General features: G+C 39.3%; 2 protein-coding genes across 2 annotated transcripts in view; one reads left to right on the top strand and one right to left on the bottom strand.

Moving 5' to 3' along the window:
* Nucleotides 1-13: 13 nt before the first annotated feature.
* LOC105878837 (uncharacterized) lies at nucleotides 14-14,526 on the bottom strand. Its single transcript, XM_076009395.1, has 5 exons — nucleotides 14,362-14,526; nucleotides 7,394-7,520; nucleotides 6,365-6,460; nucleotides 1,898-2,110; nucleotides 14-1,588 (listed from the first exon to the last, which is right to left on the bottom strand). The coding sequence occupies exons 1-5, from the start codon at nucleotides 14,389-14,391 to the stop codon at nucleotides 570-572; spliced, it is 1,485 nt and encodes a 494-aa protein (XP_075865510.1). The 5' UTR covers nucleotides 14,392-14,526; the 3' UTR covers nucleotides 14-569.
* A 6,485-nt stretch (nucleotides 14,527-21,011) lies between these two features.
* LOC105878839 (zinc finger protein 716-like) overlaps nucleotides 21,012-26,569 on the top strand; it is a 53,108-nt gene continuing 47,550 nt past the window's right edge. The window contains exon 1 of the mRNA XM_076009573.1: nucleotides 21,012-21,105. Within this exon, the coding sequence (XP_075865688.1) occupies nucleotides 21,024-21,105 (82 nt within the window). The 5' untranslated portion in view covers nucleotides 21,012-21,023. The remainder of the gene's footprint in view (nucleotides 21,106-26,569) is intronic.

Genomic DNA, 26,569 nt, shown 5'->3' with positions numbered 1-26,569 from the left:
CATTACATTTGTAGAGTCTCTCAAATCCAAATTCTCTGAACTTAAGTAACACTTAGGCAATAAATGGAAGTCTCCTCTCAATATGAATTCTGGGCACAATAAGATCTGTGAGAGAAGGAAGGTATTGCACCACACTTTACAGTTGCTGTAATTTTGGTCACTATAAATGCTCTGGTTAACTCTATTATTTTTATTTTCTGAAAGGTATTTTGAGTTGGTACACAATTCCACTGTCAGCCAGTATGACTTTCTGATGACATGTAAAACATGAGCAGTTTTGAAAGGTTTTCCCACTTTTGTTACATTTGCAGGATTTTGCTCAGGTATGAATTCTCTCATATATAGTAAAGAAAGAACATCATTTAAAGATTTTGCCACTTTCTTCACGTTTTCAGGGCTTTCCACTAGTATTAACTCTATTTTTTATAAAGGTTAGAGCACTGATTAAAGGATTTGACACATTCTTCACATTTCTACGGTTTCTCTCAAGTATAAATTCTCTTATGTTTACTAAGCTGTGAGTAATGGTTAAAGGTTTTGCTACACTGTTCTCATTTGTAGCATTTTCATCAACTATGAATTCTCTCATGTCTATTAAGGACAGAGGGATCTTTAAAGGCTTTGCCACATTCTTTACATTTGTAGGGTTTCTCTCCACTATGAATCCTCCTATGGGTACTAAGATTTGAAGACTGGTTAAAGGCTTTGCCACATTCTTTACATTTGTAGGGTTTCTCTCCAGTATGAATTCTCTTATGTGTATGAAGGCTTGAGGAATGCTTAAAAGTTTTCCAACATTCTTCACATTTGTAGGGTTTCTCCCCAGTATGAATTTTCTTATGATCAATAAGGTATCTTTCCTGATTAAATGCTTTGCCACATTCTTCGCATTTGTAGGGCTTCTTTCCTGTATGAATTCTCTTATGATTACACCAGCCGGCCCACCAAGTAAATGTTTTGCCACATTCTTCACATTTGTAGGGTTTCTCTCCAGTGTGAATTCTCTTATGAGTACTAAGTTGCGAACTATACGTAAATAATTTTCCACATTCTTTACAATTATAGGGCTTCTCTCCAGTATGAATTTTCTTATGATTAGTAAGGTGTCTGTACTGTTTAAATGCTTTGCCACATTCTTCACATTTGTAGGCCTTCTTTCCTGTATGAATTCTCTTATGAGAATTCAAGGTTGAGCGCCAAGTAAAGGCTTTGCCACATTCTTTACATTTGTAGAGTTTCTCTCCAGTATGAATTCTCTTATGACTAGTAAGATACGAGCAGTCATTAAACCCTTTGCCACAGTCTTCACATTTGTAACGTTTATCTCCATCATGAATTCTCTTATGAACATAAAAAGCTGAGGACCACTTATAAGCTTTCCCACATTCTTCACATATATAGGGTTTATCTCCACTATGAACTTTTTTATGTTCAGAAAGGTGTGTGTACCGGTCAAAGGCTTTGTCACATTCATCACATTTGTGAGGTTTCTCTCCAGTATGAATTCTCTTATGATAGTTAACAGCTGAGGGCCACTTAAAAGCTTTCCCACATTCTTCACATTTATAGGGTTTATCTCCATTATGTACTTTTTTATGTTGAGAAAGTTTTGAGTACCAGTTAAAGGCTTTGCCACATTCATCACATTTGTGAGGTTTCTCCCCAGTGTGAACTCTATTACGTTTCATAAGGTATGAGGATCCATTAAAGACTTTGCCACATTCTTTGGATTTGCAAGGTTTCTTTCCATTATGAATTCTCCTTTTTATAGTAAGGTGTGGGCACTGCTTGAAGGGTTCCTGACATTCCTTACAATTAAAAGGATTCAATACCTTATGTCTCATCTTATGCCTATTTATATCTGACAATTTTTTAACAACTGTCAAACATTTTTTACCTTGGATGATTTCGCCATGGATAGTTGATGAACATTTGCTAAGTCCTTTATAAAGTCTTTTCTGCTCCTTACACTCACCCACAATTTCCCAGTCTTTCATTAAGTTTAAATTCTCAAGGACACAGCTTCCATCTGTTCTCAATACCACCTTTTGGAATGCACCACTTATATCCTTCTCTGGCAAAGGGCCTTTGGTGGAATAAGAAGCCACAGCTGAAAAGAAAATTTTAAAATAATTATCCCACTTTTTTTCTCAGAATCAGATGAATATACCTTACAAATTTAATGCATAAAATTAGACCAAGCATATTAGCAAGATGGCATAATACAACACACAGGCTCTAATTCTATTTTTTATAAATAAATATAACAACATTATAGTGACAAAATTGCCTTTGTGGGAATTTTAAAAACCAGTTTTAACTTTTCAGCATTCAAGGAGAGCACAATTCCAAGAGCAACAAAGAAGGGAAAAAAAGACTCATGATTACTGACTATGGCCCTTCATCCTTCTAATACAGCATGGTGCATATAGAAGCAAATTCGGGACTCCCAACTTCTCTGTCAAATCAGAAAGAAAATAATGACAACTGTGTCCGTTCTTTTGGTTTTCCGGGACCTTTCCAAGAGTGTTTTGTCTCCCTTAACACACAGTAATGAAAGGAATGGAGCTATAATCTGAAAGGCAGCCTGAGTGTGTTGAAACAAAGGGTAACAAGATTGATATAGCAGCAGAGAGACTTCAAGACCACAGAGAGAATAAGTGTAGCAAATGGTGATAGGCTCTTAAGTAGAAATGGGAAAGAACTGCTTTAACTGAAAAGTAAACACAGAATCTCACAGAAGAAACATCATCGGAACAGATGTGAAGACCCTTGCGGCTCTAGTAATGTCAATTGGTGTCAGAATCCCCCAAAACAAAACCACTTGATAAAGTTTGTGTAAGGTGGTAATTCTTAATCCTGAAATCTCAACCATGGATTACAACATATGGAGAACATCAGAGTAACATAACCAATCAAAGAAAAAAGCTAATCAGAAATCAACTATAAAGAAATGTAGATGTATAAATTATCTGAAAATGTTAAAAGTAATCATCTGAATGAAGCTCAATGAGTAAAATGGGAAAAATACTGACAACTCAATAAAATCAGTCACATGACAATATCAACAGAAAATAAAAGCATATAAGGAAACAGAAATTGTTTGGCTAAATACAACAAATGACTGAGAAATTCACAAATAAAAAGACATAAAAAAATCAAAAAGCTCAACATACATCACCTAGGATAACCACAAAGAGACCCATAATGAGAGAAATTATGAGGAAAATGTTGAAAGTCACATAAAAGAAGAGTATCTTGAAAGCTGCAAAAGAATGATGAGGTGTTATCTATGAACATGCTCCCATGAGATTCCTAGTGGATTTATCAACAGAATCTTTGCATGCCAGAAAAGAGATGGGTGCTATAGTCAAAAGGGCTAAAAGAACAAAAACTTCAAATCAGAAATACTATGTTCAGCAAAAATGCCCTTCCTAAATAAAGAAAAACTGAAGACTTATCAAGATAACAAGAATCTGGAAAAGTAGACCTGCTCCATAAGAAATGCCAAAAGGAGCCCATTTCATTGAAAATAAAAAGATGCTAGAAGACAAAACAAATGAAATAAAAAGATGCTAGAAGACAAAATAAATAGCTCTCTGGGAAAGATATATAAGTACACTTAAGTAAAATTAAATAGCATTATAATTATGGCACAGAAAACACTTTCAATAAAACTCTAACATTTTTTTTTGAGACAGAGTCTCACTCTGTTGCCTAGGCTAGAGTGGCATGGCGAAAGCCTAGCTCCCAGCAACCTCAAACTCCTGGGCTCAAGTGATCCTTCAGCCTAAGCCTCCCAAGTAGCCAGGACTACAGGCACATGCTACCATGCCTGGCTAATTTTTTCTATACATATTAGTTGGCCAATTAATTTCTTTCTATTTATAGTAGAGATGGGGACTCGCTCTGGCTCAGGCTGGTTTTTAACTCTTGAGCCGAAACAATCTGCCCACCTCGGCCTTCCCAGAGTGCTAGGATTACATGTGTGAGCCACCTTGCCTGGCCAAAAACTCTAAAATTTTTTAACCAAAAACAGAAAAATAATACTATACCTATGTTAATGGATGTGGCATACAATAAGATATAATTAGTGCTGTCAATAACAAACTTGAGGGCAGATGTAATGAGGAAGAATATTTATATGCCACAAAAGTTAAGTTATAACCAGTTTAAAATAATATCGTTGCAACTATAAGAAGTTATGTGTAATTGCCATGGTAACTATAATAAAAATACCTATAGATATACACTAAATTAACCAGAAAGAAGGTAAAGTATCTCACTGCAAAGATCAATGAGACAAAAAGGAGGGCAAAAAGAGATGGAAACAGGCAAAATGTTAATAGCTATGGGAATTAAAAAAGGAATTACTAAAATTGCAATAATAAACCTTTCCCTTTCAGAAAATTATGTAATTATTCATGGACTTACACTTTACAATCAAAAGACATAAATATAGAAATTTAAGAAAATAAGATCCAACTATATACTATCTACAAGAAACTCACTGTAGATGCAATGATAAAAATGGACTGAAAGTAGGAAAGAGAAAGACAGTTTATGCAAATGTTAATAAAATGAGAGTGGGGGAGGTCACAATTAGGCACAATATATTTTGAGACAAAACTTGTCTTATTTCCTAAGATATACTTTAAGTCAAATCTGCCACAAGAAACAAAAAAGAATATTAAATAATCATGAAACTGTTCATTCACTGGGAACCTAAATCTTTTATGTTTTATATTGATATAAAAAAATATGCACGTGTGTGTATGTGTGTGCAAAATCAGGCTTGCACAATATATAAGGCAAACATCGACAGAAGTTAAGGGTGAAAAATACACAGCAAAATAATAACCAAAGGATACTTCAATAGCAATACCCCAGTTTTGGTAATAAATAATGTAAGACACAATACTAACAAGGGAATAGACAAATTGAAAGCAACATAAAACAACTATACCAAATACAGAACTCTCCACACGACAACAGCAGAACACACAAACTTCTCAATACTTCATAAAACATTCTGGTAGATAGAATACCTATTAGGACACAAAACAATTCTTTACAATTTTTAAATTTTAACATGATATAGACTATTATCTATAACAAAAAAGGAATGAAATTAGAAATAAATAACAGAAGGAAAACTTAATTTAAAAATGAATGGAAATTAAAGTACAGTCTTAAGCATGCTCTTGTTCATGGGTTGTTAGATTTAATAATGTGAAGATGTCCATACTGCCAAAAATAATCTACAAATTTAATGCAATCTTTTTTAAATTCTCAGATATTGCCAAAAGGAAAAGTTGCAATTCAGAAATCATATGCAATGACAAAGTACCACGAAGGGCCAAAAATCTTCAAAAATTGGAATAATGTTGGAGGCACCACTTTCTGATTTCAAGATGTGTTACATACAGCTGGGTGCGAGGCCCTCTCCTGCAATCCTAGCATTCTAGGAAGCACAGGCAGAAGGATGGCTTGAGGTCAGCAATTCAAGACCAGTGAGAGCAAGAGTGAGACCCATCTCTAATAAAAATATCACTTGAACTCAGGTGTCTGAGATTGCTGTGACCTAGGCTGATACCAAGGCACTCAAGTCCCAGTAACAGAGTGTGAAGCTGTCTCAAAAAAAAAAAAAAAAAAAAGGTAAAGACAATGACAAAAGACTTAAAGTAAGAAACAACACAATCAATAAAACCAAATGGAAGGCAGTAAGAGAAATCAGCGATTACACACACACCCAGAAGAAATGAAGAGAAACTTCCTTTCTTTCAGTAATTACTCTAAATACAAATGTATTAAACTCTTTAATCTAAAAAAGATAAGATGGCTGAATGGATTAGTTTCTATAATATTTTGTCTACGAGAGACTCATTTTAACTTGAAAGAGTCAAATAGGCTGAAAATAAAAGGATAAAATAACATTCCATGCAAATAGCAACGAGTGCAGTGTCCATAATTACATTAGACAAAATACACATTAGTTCAAAATTGTCATGAGAAACAAGGACTAATATTACATAATGATAAAATGTGCCCATTTACCAGCAATCTGTGACAGTAAAATATACATACATGTAAGTTATAAATAACACACATATAAAATATGTATTATGCAATACACCATATAACATCAGGGATTCCAATAATATAAAATAAATATTTACAGAAGTAAAGCAAGACATACACAGCAACATGGTGATTATTTATTTTAAGACCCGACTTTCCATAATGAATATAAAAATCAGACAGATCAATAATAGAAAACCTAAACATTTTAAACCACATTTTTAGACCTCCTTAATGGTTGGACCTCTCACCTGTGTCATCTGCTTCATTAACAGACACATACCTGGCTGTACTGCTCTTGCTTCATGTCTCTTCACTGTCCAGGGCTCTTTCCTTTGCTCCAGATAGGTGATGAGGTCTGGCTTAGAGACAGCAAGTCCTGTTTTATTAGAAAACAGTAGAATGACTCTTGCTAGGACTGTCCAATTAACAATGTAGTACCGTCCTCAGTAGAGAAGACAGAACATTAAATAAGATTTTTAAACCTTAATCAAAAAGTACCACTTCCTGACAGAAACTTTAGAACATTTAGGAACCATTAAATTTGTGGGTCCTTACCATTTTTATCTAGTACTACCGTGTTCCCCCGAAAAATATGACAGGGTCTTCTATTTATTTTTCCTAAAGACACCAGAGGGCTTATGTTCAGGTGATGTGTTATTTTTTTAAGTACGGTACAACAATCTACATTGATTCAAATATAGTTGTCTTCTTCTGGAACATCACCATAAATCTCCAAACCTCGACTTCCATCCTGAATTTCTTGTGACTCTATTTCCTTTAGAACCATTGGCCCCAATCTCTCATGCTGAGCAACAGAGTTCTCATGGGGCAGATGAGAAGGGCTGCTTGTCTTCTTTGCAGCTTGGCGACAAAATGCAGATATGCTGTATAGTCAAGCCCATCAACTAGGTCTTATTTTCTGGGTGGGGCTTATATTGTGCAAATGCTTACAAATCCTGCTAGGGCTTATTTTATGGGTAGGTCTTATTTTCGGGGAAACACGGTAGTGAGTGAAAAACTGATAGTGGAAATTGAATTTTCAGGTGTGGATAACAATATTTTGTGCCATTAAATTTCTGAAATTACTACTACAGTGAAGGAAACAGATCAGCACAAGAAAGGGTAACATTAATGTCAAGATATAACATCCTGAAGATTTTATTTCTTTACAAAAAATCCCCAAGTTTTCCTGGGAACAATCATCTAAAACTCATTCATGTAAAGCAGGTATTCCCAGAAAACATTCTACAAATGAAGGATATAAAATTCTTAGTGTGGAATACAAATTATGTATTGAAGTTATCCTCACCCAGGGAGAGGAGGTTTTTGTAGTTTTCTAACATCACATCCTTATACAAATTCCGCTGAGCAAGGTCCAGGCATGCCCACTCTTCTGGAGAAAATTCTATGATCACATCCCTGAATGTCAACAGTTCCTGAAAGAAAAACACGTCATTTACAAAGTGGCCATGAGAAGAGAAGAGTTCTTCATTTGACTTCAGGTGAAGTTAGAGAGGGGAGTACTGTCTGTCACTCATATAGGTGCCTGGATTTATTAAAAAAGACAATTGCCAACACAGAAATATTCTCTAATGTACTTTAACTCTGAGAAAAGAGAATGAGCTAAGATCCACAAAACCAGTGTAGATACTTTAGTTTTCTGGATGATACAGCATAAAATTAAGATCACCATCACGAACATTTATATTTTTGAGTGCTACATTCACATCATTCAGCATAGGTTGTGTATATATTTCATATGGAAACATGTTGAGTTAAAATGTACCTCTCAAATCTTAATGTGTGCAACAATGAACTGAAGATCTTGTAAAGTGTAGATTTGGCTTTCGTGTGAGTCATTTGTTCAGGTGTACCACTGATTTATATTTAGAGTATGATAGAAACTCCTTGTTGTTGTCTTGTTTATTTACCCTCTCTTCTAAGCTAAAAGAAACAATATATTCATAAAGAAAAGAAACAGCTGACTAAAACATTTCAAAGGGAAAGCTTTAAATAGCCGGTGTCATCATAAACAAATAAGCCCCACCTCCAAAACTTTTTCTTAGTGTAAATTTCAAAAAGAAAATGCCAAAAAAGGATATCTTTGCTGTTTACATCATAAAAATTTTAAGATCTCTATACTCAAATATTCACTTAGTTATAACCAATAATTAACCTATACATGTACAAATAAATTTATCTGACGCCTATGATCCCTCAATAAAAGCTTGTCTGTCAACTTATTTTCTTTCTTTTAAACACCTATTATCTAAATGTGCTACCCCTGTTTCTTTTCTTATGGATGTGATTTTTGCCAAGGATAATGTGAAACTTTATTGGCCATTTTTAAAAACAAGATCTTCTCAATTTAGTTCCTCTGGGACTTATTCTTCCATGTATTTCTATCTGTGTCTCCTTCCCTTGTCACCTTTGATGCCATGTGAAGGGACCTAAAGGAACTGTCCATCAGTAGCAGCCAGGGGACTCCTTAGGAACACAGAAAAGGTACCAAAGACTCTTCCTTTTCTGGCAGGATACCCCTTGTTCATCATGGAACCCCAAGATTTCTGGGTAGACCTTTGTGTTCTTGTGTTCATCCTTTGTGTTCATCAGGAGCAGCTCACTGCAAAAAAAACACCCCTCCCTTTAAGACTTACATGATGCTCTCTGTTTTATCACAAAGCAAGACATAGATTCCACAAATTGACATTTTTGCTTCATAAACAATTTGATGAATCTGTTGTCACTGGTCTGAACAGAATACTTGTTAATCAAATATGGCTAATGTAACTCTCCTTCAGCCAGGCCCTTGAACTTTGATCCCCTTCCAGCCTTAGCCAGCATACAACCCCTCTCTGTACCCCTCATAAAAACAGTCTGACTTCAGGGTAAATCACTCTCTGATTTACTATATAACTTTGCCACATTGCACCCTGCCTTCCTCCTCACCTGTCATCTAATCTTATTTACTTCTGCCTATGAAAGAAAGCCTTTTTCTGCCTAACCTTTGAGATTCTTGTAGATCTTACATTTTGTGCATGCCCCTTACTGCAATACTCCTTTACAATAAAATCACTTCTCGCCTGAGTCTGAATTTGTGTTATTTGTCAAAGTTGTAAAACAGCCCCAGGACAATAATAATCATGATCCCAGAAGGCGTATCACATACTCCTTCCATCCCAAACCCAACAAAACTTCCTGTGGATCCCCCAGATTTCTAGCACTCTGTAGCTTGTCAGTATAAAATGCTCCTTCCGTGATGGTATGAACAGGCTGGGACAGCTCCCAGGAAAACTAACCATTCAATGACCTTTTGCAAGCTCAATGTTGGCCTTATCTTGTAGTCATTGGACTCATGTCTCTGCTTCTCAGTCAGGGTTATTCATTTAATTGTAAGTGACAAAATCCTCAGTCCTTGAAGAATCCAGCAAAATCACTTAAACTCAGTCTTTATGTTTACAGAAAGGAAGGAAATTCTGAGGGGAAAAATCTCAAACCACAATTGTTTTCACATCACAACAATCAACACTGATGACTTCTGTGCCCAAATGTGTGCCAATTTTCCCTACCACCAAACAAGCAATCAATTTTGCAGGAGACAAGCTAAATATCTTCAAATACACTTAAATTCTGACACTATATACCTGGAGATAGTATCAAATTACACAGGGGTTGAGGACTCAGTTCAACAAGACTGTCTTCACTTTAGACACCAGTTATAAGTCAAGGCCTCCAAAACCTGTGATCAACCAGCTTCAAGTTAGAGTTCCATGGCCCCTTCTGTAAATTTGATTAATTTGCTAGACTATCTCATCACAAATATCAGGAAAATATGTACTTACATTTACTGGTTTATTATTAAGGATATCATAAAGATGTAAATAAATAGCCAGATTAAGAGATACATCAAAGATATGGGGGAAGGGGTGCAGAGCTTTCAAACACTTGCCAGGCTCCCCACCTTCCAAAAACCACCAGGGGTTCAGCCATCTGAAAGCTCCCCACCCTGTCCTTTTGTTTTTAATGGAAGCTTCATTTCATAGGCCTAATTAATGTAACATAGGCCATTTTCAATCAACTTAAACTTTAGCCACTCTGACCTCCCCAAAGGTTGGGGGTGACTGAACATTCTATCCCTTTAAGCACATGGCTGGTTCCCCTGGCAACCATCCCCCCAACCAGTGGTTTTTAGGGGCTTTGCAAAAACCGCCTCACTAACAGGGGGGTCGGAAAGGCTTATTGTAAATAACAAAATACTATCTATCACTTTACCATTCATGAGCTACTTCAGGAACCAAGAACAAAAACCAAAATACTTAACAAAAGATATTCTTACTGCTCTAGTCACTTAGGAAATGACAAGACTTACTGGAACTGAGAGTCAGGAATCATGGACAAATAACACAATCTATCTATCATAATATCACAGAAATTTCAAGGCATTTAAATTTTATACTTCAGTAGAAAAATCAAAACTATCTAGCCCTTTCAGACAATAAGCAGGTTATTTAATTATTATTTCCACAGTAACAAATCATTTAGTAAATACTAATATGTTAACAGTTCTACAAGTTACCAAATCCCATCCTATAGGATTTATCATTAAACTCCAACTTTCAGGTAACAGGATACAAAACAAAGCTATACACTGTCACAAATTCTTCACCTGCACCAGAGAGAAACTGATGTTTTGGTAAATCTTTGTAATTCAACAACTTTTCAACCACACTGTCTTGTGGAAATATTATAAATTCATTTTTTTGCAACAAAAATGGAAGAGATTTGACCTATTTCCTTCCCCAGGTATCCTTCCCAAAGCGCGGAAGTCCTGGAATTCCATTGAATATTATCTCAAAATAAGAGCCACAACACTGAGACTAGTGTGGTGGCACACACCTGTAATCCCAGCACTTTGGGAGCCCCAGTTGGGAGGATTGCTTGGCCAGAACTTTACAAATAGCCTGGGGAAAATAGTTAGAGCTGTCTCCACAAAAAATTTAAAAATTAGCCAATATGGTGACACATGCCTGTAGTCCTAACTGCTCAGGAGACTGAAGTAGGAGACCTGCTTAAGCCCAGGCATCAGAGATCCAAGGCTGCAGTGAGCTATAATCATGCCACTGTACTCTCTAGCCTTGTAAACAGAAAATAGGTAAATAATAATTTTTAACAAATAGAATACATGACTAGGTTTTTTTCCTGAAATCTACCTCTTTTAAGCTCCTTTGAAAGTATTTTCTCACCTTTCAAGTTCTACAGCTAAAATTTATTTTACTGTTAATGAAAAACTGAAGTTGAAATGAGTGGATGAATTTTTTCAAGTGACAAAATCAGGGAGAAGCAGTGTGACAGGAACAGACACGTCTGACTCAAGTGTCAAGTCAGGCCATTCTATCACTTGGGACACACTCAGACCCCTAAACTGCACACTATAGCACTCAAAGACCACCCTCCCAGGAGCAATTGTACTGTGCCTGCACCCCTCTGCATGCCTAAAGTGCAAATTGCTTTGCAAGTTCTTGTACCCCCTCACTTGGGAGGGCTTTTCTTGTCCTTAGGGATAGTTTTTCTCCCCTCCCAAGCGTGAGAGAATCCAGAGAACACGAATAATTTCTGTCTTTTCCCCTAAAAACCAGCATCTAACTGACCGGCCACCACCAATGTTATCTCCAAGAAATGCAAACTAGGACCAGAGCAAGAAAATCTTAATGTCTCAGGGGGTTAGCTTTTTAGATGAAAGGTATACTAGAAGACTCCTCTCAGCCCTAGGGTATCGGAGCTAACCACCCAGAGGCTCCAGACCCATCCCTCAGGCTGTCCTCATGGAGATGACTCTGGGCTGCTATTCAATGACACTTCAAGAGACATGGCTTCTGTGGGCATCCTGGGTCATCCTCACATTGTCGTGAAACCCACAGGCAGGAAATGACAGGACTGTGGCTGAGGACAAATCATCCTGTAAAATTTCTGAAGAAGAAACTCAACCTAAAGACATTCTGGTAAGATGTCTGTGCCAAGGAAATATAAAAGGAGCCGCACAAAGATATTTTACAGAGAAGAATTAAGTGAATATTCTCTGATTTCCTCTCGTGAAAGTTTCAGCAAGAAATAACAATTTTTTTTAAAAGACAACCACTGTTCTGTGAAAAAAAAACTATAAACAACTAAACACTCTGTCTCTTTGAACAGTATGATAAATAACAAATAGTGGATAATGTGAATTGGAGAAGAGAAGTTGGCATTTGGGAATTTGGGGAAGGAACTGAAAATTTAGAATTTTACTGCAAGCCCTAGAAGAGTTATGCTGGGGTAACAGTGTTAGATTTGAGTTCCTGCATGTCATGTATTTGGAAAACATAGAGGAAAACAAGTCCCTCTGGAGTGTTAAAATAACTAAATAGGAGGCAATTTTAAGATTGTAGTCACTATAGTGCCCTGGGTTCCAACCTAAGAATATAGACCCCAAACCACACACCATGGCTTGGTGCTTTTGGAAACATAAATTGCTGTTTCCTTTGAGTTTAATTTTTAACACGAGAGAGGAACACTGAGAACCCCACAGACCACAGCTCCTCCCAAGTACGAGCCCCGCACAGTGAATGTGGATCCTTCCCGTTGACGCTCCCATCATCCCTGCACCATCTGGGAAAGACTCAGAGCTGCAGGTGCACAGCAGCCGAGACAGGGCTCCAGCTGGGCAAAACATGCCTCAGAGGCTGGGATAGGGTGCCCCAGGTCAGGACTGCACCAGCCCAGCCCAGCCCAGCCCTGCCTGTGGCTGAAGGGGACTGAGGACTAAGCTGTACCTGGGGGGATGCTTGCTGAAATAACAGGAAAATATCTAATCCTGTAATTTTCCTTCTTTCTTTTTTTTGAGACAGAGTCTCACTGTGTTGCCCCGGCTAGAGTGCCGTGACGACAGCCTAGCTCACAGCAACCTCAAGAGATCCTCCTGCCTCAGCCTCCCGAGTAGCTGGGTCTATAGGTATGTGCCACCACGCCTGGCTAATTTTTTCTATATTTCTTTCTATTTTTAGTAGAGACGGGGGTTCTCGCTCTTGCTCAGGCTGCTTTCGAACTCCTGTACTTCTGCGATCCTCCCGCCCTGGCCTCCCAGAGAGCTAGGATTACAGACAGGGGTGAGCCCACCAGTGCCCCGCCCAATCCCTTAATCTTCTAATAACAGCTAAAGGTCAATCCTGTGTTTCCCTACCAAACTAGCAGGCACCCCGCTGGGACTCTTGTTTTCACAAACTCGTGAAAAGAGCCGAAAGAAATGTAAATCTTTCCCTTTACATTCAACGGTTCGAAGCCATCAGGATTTGATTTGCAGCCCAAAAGATTTCCGGGGCAGCTCCAGGATGGCAGCAGGGGGCTAAGCTCCAGGTCTCGGTTTCCAGCCCAGAACTACGTTATCTCAGGGGCAAAGTCCCATCCACGGCCAGAATGAGCCAGACTACTTCTCAGAGATAACCAAGTCTCCAGAAACAGAAGGCTCAAGAGAGACAGAAAACTGCACAGTCTCCCAAGCTTTGCTAGTCACTCCACAACAAGGGACCATTTCTCCCTTTGTCCCCGTAAGAGCAGCCAGCCGCGCGGACTCCCCTCCTGCGGCTCCCCGCTCCCTCCCCGCCCCCTTTCTCATTCACGCCGTTCTGACGGACAAAATAATCTTTATTTTTAATTTTTTTTAAATACAATTGTTCTATTTTCTTTTCTTATTTTTTTTTTTTTTTTGAGACAGAGTCTCGCTTGTTGACCAGGCTAGAGTGAGTGCCGTGGCGTCAGCCTAGCTCACAGCAACCTCAAACTCCTGGGCTCAAGCGATCCTTCTGCCTCAGCCTCCCGAGTAGCTGGGACTACAGGCATGCGCCACCATGCCCGGCTAATTTTTTTATATACATATCAGTTGGCCAATTAATTTCTTTCTATTTATAGTAGAGACGGGGTCTCGCTCTTGCTCAGGCTGGTTTTGAACTCCTGACCTTGAGCAATCCGCCCGCCTCGGCCTCCCAGAGAGCTAGGATTACAGGCGTGAGCCACCGCGCCCAGCTCTTTTCTTATTTTTATTTATTTTATCTTATCTATCTTTTTCTTTGGGCTGCATGTTGGTTTATAGACTTTTTATCTTTATGCATTAATCTCTGTCAGAGAAATCTTTCTCGAGCCGCGCGGTGAGCACCTCGCCAGGGTTTCCCGCCCTACCCGCGCCGCAGACCTGTGGGCCGGATCCACACGGCCCTCCCGGCCCGCTGGACGCCTGGTCACCACACTCACCCGCTTCTGGCTTCTGCGGTGTCCTGCCATCCTGCACACAGACAGCACACGCACGCTGCAGGGGAACAGAGGCTGTGGCAGAGGCACCCGGAAGGAGCAAGGAAGACGCAGCAGCGAACACAGCCTGCAGCGCGGAAATGGCGCCAGAAAGGAAAGCGCCACCAAGATGGCGGAAGTCCTCGCCTTTCCCGCCCGACTTCTGATTGGGCAGTTCCCAATGCGGTGTCCCTGATTGGATAGGGCCCCAAGCCCCGCCTTTTGGGCCCTGAGTGACAAGTCTTAAGATGGTAGAAATACACGTCCATGGCGGCTAGCAAGACTTCTTCCTGGAAGACATTCCCGTTTAACATTTTCTTTTCCTTTCCTTTCCCTTTATCTTTCATGTTCTCTTTCCCATTCTTTCCTTGGCGTATCACTCTGTCACCCAGGGAGAATGGAGTGCAGTCATCGTAGGACACTGCAACCTCAAACTCCTGGGCTGGAGTGATCCTCCTGCCTCTGACTCCCGGGAAGCTGGGACTACAGGTGGGAACACACAAGGCTAATTTTTCTATTTTTAGTAGAGATGGGTCCCTTCCTCTTGCTCAGGCTGGTCTTGAACTCCTGACCTAAAGTGATGCTCCTGCCTCAGCCTCCCAGAGTGATAGCATTATAGGCATGAATCCGCAGCATTTTATCTTGTAGGTAAGGCTATATCCATTTGTGAATAATGTATATGATAGTCAAAATTGGAAACAATATAATGACAATAATTTTTAAATTTCAAGTTTTCTAAACTTCATGGTATCAACGGGGAAAATGCCAAACTCTGCAAAATAATTTTAAATAGATTTACTCTGAGCCAAATTTGAGGACTATGACCCAGAGCCATGCTCAAGAAGCCTTGAGCAAGTGGACTTGTTGTGGCTGGAATACAGTTTGATTTTATACATTTCAGGGAGACAGGGTTCACAGGTAAAGTCATAAATCAACACGTGGAAGGTATACATTGGTTTGGCACAAAAAGGTGGGCCATCTTAAAGCAGGGCTTACAGGTTATAAGTGGGTTTAAAGATTCTTTGGGGCGAGGTGGCTCACTCCTGTAATCCTAGCACTCCGGGAGGCCAAGGCAGGCAGATTGCTCAACGTCTGGAGTTTGAAACCAGCCTGAGCAAGAGCGAGACCCATCTCTACTAAAATAGAAAGATATTAATTGGACAACTAAAAATATATAGAAAAAAATAGCCGGGCATGGTGGTGCATGCCTGTAGTCCCAGCTACTTGGGAGGCTGAGGCATGAGGATTGCTTGAGCCCAGGAATTTGAGGTTTCTGTGAGCTAGGCTGAGGCCATGGCACTCTAGCCTGGGGCACAGAGTGAGACTCTGTCTCAAAAAATAAAAAAATAGAGGCAGTCCTCTGAGGGAGCAATGCCTATTAGAAATATAGGCCAACGCGTGTCATTTTATACTTACTAGAAACAGCATGAAAGAAAAGACAAACAAGTGCAATTGGTTATAATAATTTATTAAACCCAATACATCCAAAATATTATTGTTGTATATGTGATCAATATAATATTATAATATTAATGAAGTATTATTTTATTTTGGTACTAAATCTTTCAAAGTCACTGTATTTTAAGCTTCCAGCACAACTGGTTTCAGAAAGCACATTTGGATACATCTCTGGTTTTTCCACTTTTATTTACATTGGGTCCAAGGAATGTCTGCCTGTTCCTTTCATGTGATTGTTTAGCTTTTTTTTTTTTTTTTTAGCCAGTCAAATTTATCAGTGTGGGATTGAATACCAACTTTAGTGACACTAATGTTAATAAGTTCTGATCACCTGTTTAGCATTTTTCGAATAGTATTTTTATAATTTAACTTGTTTTACTGAGGGTGGCGAAATAGCAGTTTTCTAGGTCTATTATATCCTCTGCATGTATTAGTTCTCATTCTTGTATTAAGAATTGCTCAAGAGCTCTTTATTACATTAAAAACTAGCCTATTAGGACCAGGCATGGTGCCTCACACCTGTAATGCTAACATTTTGGGAAGCTGAGGCAGGAGGATTGCTCGAGGCCAGGAGTGCAAGACCAAACTGAGCAACATAGCAAGATCCTGTCTCTACAAAAAAATGTAAAGATTAGGCAGGTGTGGTGGTGTGTAATTACAGTCCCAGCTACTAAGGAAGCTGAGGCAGGAGGATCAGCCACTGCACTCTAGCCCCAGCAACAGAGTGAGACTCTTGTCTCAAAAAAGAGAAAAAACTGGTCTACCATGAAAGGAAGAAAAAAATGATTGATTCTTTATCAATTGTAATAATAATTATGTTGTGGCTCCATCAAATAAACAAAACAAATAAATAATATTTTCCTAAAATTACTTCTTATGTTTTTCATAGAATTTCATACACTGCCATTTAAGTCTATTTTTGAGCTCAAATTGTCCCATGTTAAGTCCGAGAAGGACCCTAAACATTGCTTCTTTTGTCTTTATGCCATGAAACCATATGTTTGAAAACATTTCTTGTTTTCTAGAACAAACACATATGTGCTTCCCTTTGCCTGTTTATAAGTTGCAAATAGATGTCCCATTTGGCATTTCCCTTTTTACTTTTATTTGTCAATATTTTATTCTACTATTTGTATATTTTCCATTATTTGCCAGGTAGATTTCTCCTTTGCCATTTACCTTACAATAATGTGTGAAAAATGAACCCATTTTTATCTTTTTCTTCTTAAAGAAATATCCAGTTCCCAAATAACAAGTATTAATAAAGTTTACTTCTCTGTAGTTTTTATTGCATAGCTTCTCATGCACTTTGGTAGGTTTCTGAATTTTCTACTATCCTTTTCTGTTTGCCTATTTTTATATTATACCATACTGCTTTAATTATAAAATATTTTAATGTGTTTTAATTTATCATAGGGCCAGACATCCTCATTGTTTTTCTTTCTCAGGATTTTGGCAATTCTTTTATCTTTGTTCTTCCATGTGCACTTTGCAAAATCATTGCTAGATTAAAAGAAAAACTGACAAAAATCTGTTAGGAGATCAAATACAACTTTGAGGTTAGCTTAAGGATAAATGACTTCTTTATATTATTGAATTTTTCTATTCAACAATAACATGCAGTTTTTCATTTAAGTCTTTACATATTTCAGGAATTCTTTATTAACTCATATAGATTCTGTGCATTTTTTTTTTTTTTTTTTTTGAGACAGAGTCTCGCTTTCTTGCCTAGGCTAGAGTGAGTGCCATGGCGTCAGCCTAGCTCATAGCAACCTCAAACTCCTGGGCTCAAGCGATCCTCCTGCCTCAGCCTCCCGAGTAGCTGGGACTACAGGCACGAGCCACCATGCCCGGCTGATTTTTATATTATATATATTAGTTGGCCAATTAATTTCTTTCTATTTTTATGGTAGAGACAGGGTCTCACTCAGGCTGGTTTTGAACTCCTGACCTTGAGCAATCTGCCCGCCTCGGCCTCCCAGAGTGCTAGGATTACAGGCTTGAGCCACGGAGATTCTGTGCATTTTTAATTAGATTTGTTTCTAGGTAATTTTGTTTTACTTTTTAAAATATATTGTACTTTCTTGTTATAGTCTTCTAATACTATATTCATGAATGATGTGAATTATACTTAGAAAGGCTACTGTCTTGTGCATCAATATTATATTAGTCTGCAGAGGTATTTTTGTATTAGATTTTTTGTATCAATTCCTTTATGTTTCTAGATATATAATTATATCACGTGCAAATTGAGTCTTACATATTTGTTTTCATGTCCTCTCTGCCCTCAATTGCCTTGGATAAAGCTCATTGCAAATTTAATGAATAGTATAGACAATATTGCACTTTTTATTATTGTTTCTGAAAATAGTGGTAATCTCCCTTATATTTTCCATGAGTATGAAAAAAACCCTTTTCTCAGTTTTGAAAACATCTATTAATTCCTCCTTTTGACGGGTTTAAATAGACAGTATTTTATGTTAAATCCTGCTAAATGGATATTTTTGCATCTATGAACATAATCATTTATGTTCTAATTATCTCCATGAAAATGATAAATATTATCAGTGGATTTCATAATATTACATTACTCTTAAGTATCAGACATAAACTGAATTTTGTCATTATTTATTATCTTTAATAATAAATAGGATTTATTTACTAGTATTTTTTTTTTTGAGACAGAGTCTCACTCTGTTGCCTGGGCTAGAGTGCCGTGGTGTCAGCCTAGCTAGCTCACAGCAACCTCAAACTTCTGGGAAGAAGCAATCCTTCTGCCTCAGCCTCCTGAGTAGTTGGGACTACACACATGTGCCACCATGCCCAGCTAATTTTTTCTAAATATATTTCTAGCTGGTCAATTAATTTCTTTCTATTTATAGTAGAGACAGGGTCTAGCTGCTGCTCAGGCTGGTTTCGAACTCCTGACCTTGAGCGATCCTCCAGCCTCAGCCTCCCAGAGTGCTAGGATTACAGGCCTGAGCCACTGCTCCTGGCCTTGTTTACTAATATTTTATGTTAAATATTTATATGTATAGACAAAGATGAGATTTTTCTATAATGGTCTCTTTTGTACAACATTTAGAGATTTTGAGTAGCAATGCTCCATTTGATTTTATAATTTATTTGGAAATATTTTTTCCATTGTAATATTCTTGAATTGATTAAGAAGCATTGATTTATATGACATTTAAAATGACTGCAGAATTCCCCTGTTAAACCACTTGATCCTGGAACTTTATTTGCAAGAGCCTTTTTTGTAAACCTTTCTCCCCCTATATTTTTTATTGTGTTTAGTCTTGGAGTCTAAAAAGATACCCATATTGGTAAGCAATATTTTCCTAGAAGGTTTCCACATTATGTTGGTTTCCAAATCAATGTACATTCATTTGTGCTAGTTATTCATTAATGATTTTAGTAAAAATTTATGATACTAATTTATGATGTTTGATCATCTACATCTAGCCCATTGAAGCATCCTTCTTAGTTTCTTTCTGTCATCTCATTTTTCTTTCTATAACTTAAATAAAGGGGCATGTCAGGAATTCAAGAATGAACAAAGTGTAAAATTTCGGGTAAAGGACCTTCTCAGGAAAGCACAGAGTACAGTGTATAACACATGTTTCACTGTCAGTCCCTGCATTGACAGATCTCAGCATTTCCTTTTCTCTTCCACATGAGACTCTGTCTGCCTCCAAGGATCATGGAAAAAGAAAAGCCTCTCCCAAACACTTCAATGGAATCATTGGAGCTCCTGATTAGGAACTGGCAATTATTTGGGGAATTCATAACAAAGATAGAGTTTTTCAAAAATAGTCGCAGTCCTGCTAGCATCCACTGTCATTTTCACTATACATAAAATAATAATTGCAGTTCTGTAGGGAGGTGAGGTCACAGAATTGCAGGAATCTAGCTCAGGGTTCTCCTGCCTCATATACACACACACTGGCTGCCTGAGCTGTCACACTGAGACCACCATTCTGAAAGCAGGAAGGAGTCAAGTGAGTATTTTCTTTTGTTAAATTTTATTCTGCAATAGGGTTTCAAAAACTCTTTGTTGAATTAACTTTATGATATCTATTAGAACAGCACTATTAGGAATGGGGAAATGGGAAAAAGAAATAACTCAACATCATTCCCATTGGGTTTGTCATTCATAGTTCCCTGAATTCATGAGGACAATGAAAGTGGATTTAATGTTCCCCTCTCCCACCCACTGAAGTTTTAAATTTAAAAAAAAATATTATGGCTGCATAATAATTCTATAACTTTATAGAGTACATGTGATGTTTTGATTCCAGCATACAATGTGAGTTAATCAAATCAGGGTAATTGGGATATCCACCCCGTCGGGTATTTATCATTTTTTTTTGTGTTAGGAACATTGTCATTCCACTATTTTAGTTATTTTAAAGTATAACCTAACTTTTTCATTATAGTAACTTTGTTATGCTAACAAATACCATTCATTCTATCTAATTATCTAGCTATAGTTTTGTACCATTAACCATCCCCACTGTTCCCCTCCCCATTACCCTTCACAGGCTGATAATCATTCTACTCTCTGATGCCACATATGAGTGAGAGCATGTGAGATTTTTTTTCTGTCTTGGCTTATTTTATTTAACATAATATTCTTCAGTTCCATCCGTGTTTTTGCAAATGGCAGGATGTCATTCTTTTTTGTGGTTACAAAATATTCCATTGTGTATATGTATCACAGTTTGTTTACCCATTCATCTACTGATGGACACTTAGGTTGATTCCAAATCTTAGCTATTGTGAACAGTGCCACTATAAACATGGGAGTACAGACATCTTTTTTGATATCCTGACTTCCCTCCATTGGGTATATACCCAGGAGTAGGTAATATGGTAGTCCTAGTTTCAGTTTTTTGAGGAACCTCCGTACTGTCTTCCATAGTGCTTGCACTAATTTATATTCCCATCAAGAGTGTACTAGGGCTCCCCTTGCTCAGCATCCTCACCTGCATTCATTACTGCCTTTTGGATAATAGTCATTTTAACTGGAGATCTCCCTCCTTTGGCTCCAATTGGAAGAGCGCAGGGCCTCCTGGGAAATGTAGTCTAAGGCTCTGATGACGTCACCAGCGCAGTGCCGCGGGAAGAAGTTACCGCGTTATTTCTGCGCCTGGTCAGCTCCGCCCATGGCCGCCATTGTGCAAAGTTCCGGACCTTCTGTTTTAATATCGCTCCGCAGGTGTGGCGTTGTATTCTGCGTCCCTGCAGGTTGGTGCGCGGCGCAAAGTGGGGTCCGTGGTCCTCGGGGGACCCTGGGAGGCAGGACCGGCGTCTCCATTTTGTGGGAGCAGAAACGCGGGTGTATGTTAGGCTGTGAGGCCGGGCGTGCAGGTGCGAGCCGCCGACCTGGGCGGAGGACGGGCTCCCAGGGCGCAAAGGCTCGTCCACCCGGCCGCGCGGTGGCCCACGCCTGTAATCCAGCAGCCTGGGAGGCTGAGGAGGCGGGTCTTTTGAGCTCAGGAGTTCGAAACCAGCCTGAGCAAGAGCGAGACCCCTTCTCTCCTAAAAATAGAAATAATTAGCCGGGCATGGTGACTCACGTCTGGAGTCCCAGCTACTCGGGAGGCTGAGACAGGAGGATCGATTGAGCCCAGGAGTTGGAGGTTGCTGTGAGCTAGGCTGACGCCTTGGCACTCTAGCCTGGGGCAACAGAGTGAGACTCTGTCTTGTTGACGGACAAATTCCAAACCCTGAAATATTTGAAAGAAGTTTATTCTGAGCCAAATTTGAGGACCATGGCCTGGAAGCCAGTCCCAAGAAGCCTTGAGCAAGTGGGCTGGCTGTGGCTGGGTTACATTTCGGTTTTGTACATTTCAAGGGGTTACAGGTAAAGTCATAAATCAATACATGAGAGGCATACATTGGTTTGGACCAAAAAGGTGGGCCATCTCGAATGGGGTGGGACTTACAGGTTATAGGTGGTTTTTAAAGATTCTGGCAATTGGCTGAGAAAGTTAGTTAGGCTTTATCTGAAAGACCAGAAGGATATGCTTAATTTAAGATAAAGGTGTGAGCACTCTGGGAGGTCCAGACAGGAGAATGTTTCAAGTTTAAAAATAGGCATCTGCTAGTATGCTTGAGTTAAGATGGGGGCTTTTTATCTTTTAGGTGATGTTAATGCTATACTAGAATCAGGTTGAGAAGTAAACCACTGCTTTATTTGGTTAACGAAATCTGCTTAGTGGGAATTTACCATTTGTGAGCCTGACTCAGCTGGCTGTCTTAGGAAGGAGTTTTGAGCAAAAGAAAAAGATCAGAGTTCAGTCCCCAGTGTCAAAAAGGAAAAAAATTTCTACATACTCTTTCTCTCTCTCTCTCTCTCTCTCTCTCTCTCTCTCTTTCTTTCTTTCTTTCTTTCGTGCCATTTTGTTTAATGCAAACACTAGACAGTTCACAATTCACACCTGGACACAAGCACATGAACACATGTACAGGGGATGCTGAGATCAGTCTTCCTTCCTTAGAGGGCTGGTGAGCCTCCCTTAGGTCCCCCCAGGAGCCCCCCACTCCCTGCCCCTCAGATTTGTTTCCTTGGCCTGTGACTTCGTCAGCAGGTGCTCAGAGTTGTTAGTTTTCTCTGCTAAATAAGCTATTTTGATTGGCCTTTCTAGTCCACTCTCCCCACACCCCCCATCACCTGGGGCAGGCCCACGCTGGTCCATACAACCTTCAGATAGTCCCAAGAGACCGCCTAGGCTTCTGCAGGCCACCATTCAGAGCAGGCATAAAATGCCTGCGAGAGGGCGACGTCGGTGGAATGAGCGCTCTGCAAACAGGAGGCTGAGGGGTTAGCTGGGCATGTCCAGTCACCATGGGCTGTGGCCTGCGGGCCAGGGAGCAGGCAATGGGCTTTGTGCAGAAGGTACCTAGGTAGGGGACAGCAAAACAGGTCTCTTGTTTGAATTCAGTGCTACTGAGAACATAGTTTAAACAGAGTGTTTACGTCAGCTATAGGGTTTCAAGGTCTTTGGCATCAGATAGACCTCACCATAAAGTAAAGTGGAAACCCCCCTGAGGTCAGCTGTCTAGGTAGCAGTAAGCTATAGATGCAAAAATCCTCCATAGCTTCCTCCAGCCCAGCACGGGCCAGGGGGTGAGGCCAAGGGCCTTGGTGTTAGGGAGGGACAAACCTGGCCAAATTGACAATCTGAGCAATGAAGATGGGAAGCCCTGGAAACAGGCCAATGTTGCACACAACACCTGTCTTGCTAATCGCTTTGCTGAAGCACAGGGAGCTTCTCCAGGCCACAGTTTCCTTCCTTCTTGGCTTTGCCCCAATGCCCAGGCCCCCTTTCAACCACACAGTGCTGGGCTGCCTGGGCTCAAAGCGCTGAGCAGGAGGGGTGTTTCGGAGCCCACAGGCACACACTGGGATGGCCTGCAGAGGCTGCCTTGCGCAGTGCTGCAACTGACCACCCGTCCGCCATGGGGATATTTCTAAAACAACAAACACACAAGGCATGCATTATATAGCATGTGGGGGCTGCGGATTCCAGTGGTTTCCTTAAAAAGCCTGTGGAACACATGGAGCCATAGTCCAGGCCAAGGAGGCTTGAGAGTTTTGTAAATAGGATCCTGCCTGCCCAGTGACTCATTCTGCCTCCAGAAGTGCTTTGTGACATGGCAAACAGATTTACAGTAGACCTTACCTAGCACAGCCTCCCACAGCAGAGCTCACTGGCCTAGAGCCACACGGGGTCCAAAGGAACATTCCTGGGCGCCACTCTTTATTTTTTGAATTTTCTTTTTTTTTTTTTTTATTTCGGCATATTATGGGGGTACAGATTTTAAGGTTTCAATAAATGCCCTTCCCCCCCTCCCCCCACAAGTCTGAGTTTCCAGCATGACCATCCCCCAGATAGTGCACATCTCATTATGTATGTATATACCTGCCCGCCTCCCCAATACCCTATTACTGTAGTACCTATGTGTCCACTTAGGTGCTGCTCAGTTAATACCAGTTTGCTGGTGAATGTATGTGGTGCTTGTTTTTCCATTCTTGGGATACTTCACTTAGTAGTATGGGTTCCAGCTCTAACCAGGAAAATATAAGATGTGCTATATCACCGTTGTTTCTTAGAGCTGAATAGTACTCCATGGTATACATATACCACACTTTATTAATCCATTCTTGGATTGATGGGCACTTGGGCTGTTTCCGCAGCCTTGCAATTATGAATTGTGCTGCTATAAACATTCGAGTGCAGGTGTCTTTTTGGTAGAGTGTCATTGGATCTTTTGGGTAGATGCCCAGCAATGGGATTGCTGGATCAAATGGTAGATTCACTTGTATCACTTTAAGGTATCTCCATATTGCTTTCCACAGAGGTTGAACTAGTTTGCAGTCCCATCAGCAGTGTAGGAGTGTTCCTCTCTCTCCGCATCCATGCCAGCATTTGTTATTTGCCTATTTTCTTAAGTGTTCGTATCATGAAAGGGTGTTGAATTTTGTCAAAAGCTTTTTCTGCATCTATTGAGAGAATCATGTGGTCTTTGTTTTTGCTTCTGTTTATGTGATGAATTGCATTTATAGATTTACGTATGTTGAACCATCCTTGCATCCCTGAGATGAAGCCCACTTGGTCGTGATGGATTATTTTTTTGATAAGTGTCTGGATTCAGTTAGCTAAGATTTTGTTGAAAATTTTTGCATCTATATTCATTAGGGATATTGGTCTGTAGTTTTCTTTTTTTGTTGCATCCTTTCCTGGTTTTGGTATCAGAGTAATATTCGCTTCATAAAAGGTGTCAGGGAGGTTTCCGTTCTTCTCGATGTTGTGGAATAGTTTCTGCAAGATAGGTTCTAGTTCTTTGTAAGTGTGGTAAAATTCGGGTGTGAAGCCATCTGGACCAGCACTTTTCTTTTTAGGGAGATTTTTAATTGCTGTTTCTATTTCAGCTGTTGAGATTGGTCTGTTCAGGGAATCTATTTCTTCCTGATTGAGCCTAGGGAGGCTGTGTGTTTCTAGAAATTTGTCCATTTCCTCCACATTTTCCAATTTGTGTGAATAAAAATTTTTGTAGTAGTCATAAATTATATCTTGTATCTCTTTGGGATCAGTTGTGATATCTCCTTTTTTGTTCCTGATGGAGCTTATTAAAGATTTCTCTTTTCTGCTTTTCCTTAGCTTAGCCAGTGGTGTGTCAATTTTGTTTATTTTTTCAAAGAACCAACTTTTTATTAATCTCCTGAATAGCTTCCCTGTTTTCAATTTTGTTTAGTTCTGATTTGATCTTGTTGATTTCACTTCTGCTGGGTTTGGGGCTGGTCTGTTCTTCTTTTTCCAGCTCTTTGAGTCGTTTCATTAGATTGTCTATTTGTCATCTTTTTGACTTTTGGTTATAGGCATTTATGGAGATAAACTTTCCTCTCAGAACTGCTTTAGCTGTGTCCCAGAGGATTTGATAACTTGTCTCTCCATTGTCATTTTGTTCATAGAATTTTTTTATTTCCATCTTGATTTCTTCATTTATGAAGTAATCATTTAGTAGGAGGTTGTTTAGTTTCCACGTTTTTGTGTAGAAATGTGAGTTTCTGTTAGGGTTTATTTCTACTTTTATTCCACTGTGATATGAGAAGGCACATGATATGATTTCTATTTTTTTAAATTTCTTGAGATTTACTTTGTGTCCTAGGATATGGTCAATCTTAGAGAATGTCCCGTGTGCTGATGAGAAGAACATATATTCAGTGGATTTTGGGTAGAATGTCCTGTAAATGTCAGTCAGACCCAGTTGTTCTAGAGTTTTGTTTAAGTCCATTATTTCTTTATTAATTTTCTGTTTGGAGGATCTGTCTCGTGCCGTCAGTGGGGTGTTGAAATCTCCGGTGATTATGGAGTTGCTATTAATCCATTTGCTTAGCTCCAGTAAGGTTTGCTTTATGAATCTGGGTGCACCTAAGTTGGGTGCATATATATTTAAAATTGTTATCTCTTCTTGTTGACCTGTGCCCTTCACCATTATATAATGACCCTCTTTGTCTTTCACTACTTTTGTTGGTTTAAAAACTAAATCGTCTGAAATTAGAACTGCCACTCTAGCCTTCTTTTGGCTTCCATTTGCTTGGAATACTGATCTCCACCTTTTTATTTTTAGTCTATATGCATCCTTGCAGGTTAGATGTGTTTCCTGAAGACACCATATACTTGGCCTGTGTTTTCTTATCCATTCAGCCAGCCTATGTCTCGTGAGTGGAGAGTTTAAGCCATTCACATTTATTGAGAGAACTGATAGGTAAGGTAGATTACTGATCATTCTGTTGGGTTGGATGTTGTTGCTATGATTTCTGTCTTGAGCCATTGTAATATCTGGCCTTTAATCTTTGGGTTTTGGTTGTTTTTATATTCGTGGGTTATTATTATGATGTTCTGTGCATAACGCTGTTTTGAGTAATTCTTGTAGGGCTGGTCTTGTCTTGGTGAATTCTCTGAGCCTTTGCTTGTCTGAGAATGTCTTTATTTCTCCTTCATATACGAAGCTTAGTTTTGCAGGGAATAATATTCTAGGGTGGGCATTGTTTTGTTTCAGAAGAGTGAGAATGGGGCCCCAGTCTCTCCTTGCTTGTCAAGTCTCATGAGAGAAGTCTGGTGTTATTCGAATTGGCTTTCCCTTGTGTGTTACTTGCTTCTTTCATCTTACAGCTCTTAGAAGGGCCTCTTTAGTTGATATT

This window comes from Microcebus murinus, chromosome 13 (assembly GCF_040939455.1).
Source record: "Microcebus murinus isolate Inina chromosome 13, M.murinus_Inina_mat1.0, whole genome shotgun sequence".
Classification (NCBI taxonomy): domain Eukaryota; kingdom Metazoa; phylum Chordata; class Mammalia; order Primates; family Cheirogaleidae; genus Microcebus; species Microcebus murinus.
This window is presented reverse-complemented; position numbering and strand designations above follow the sequence as displayed.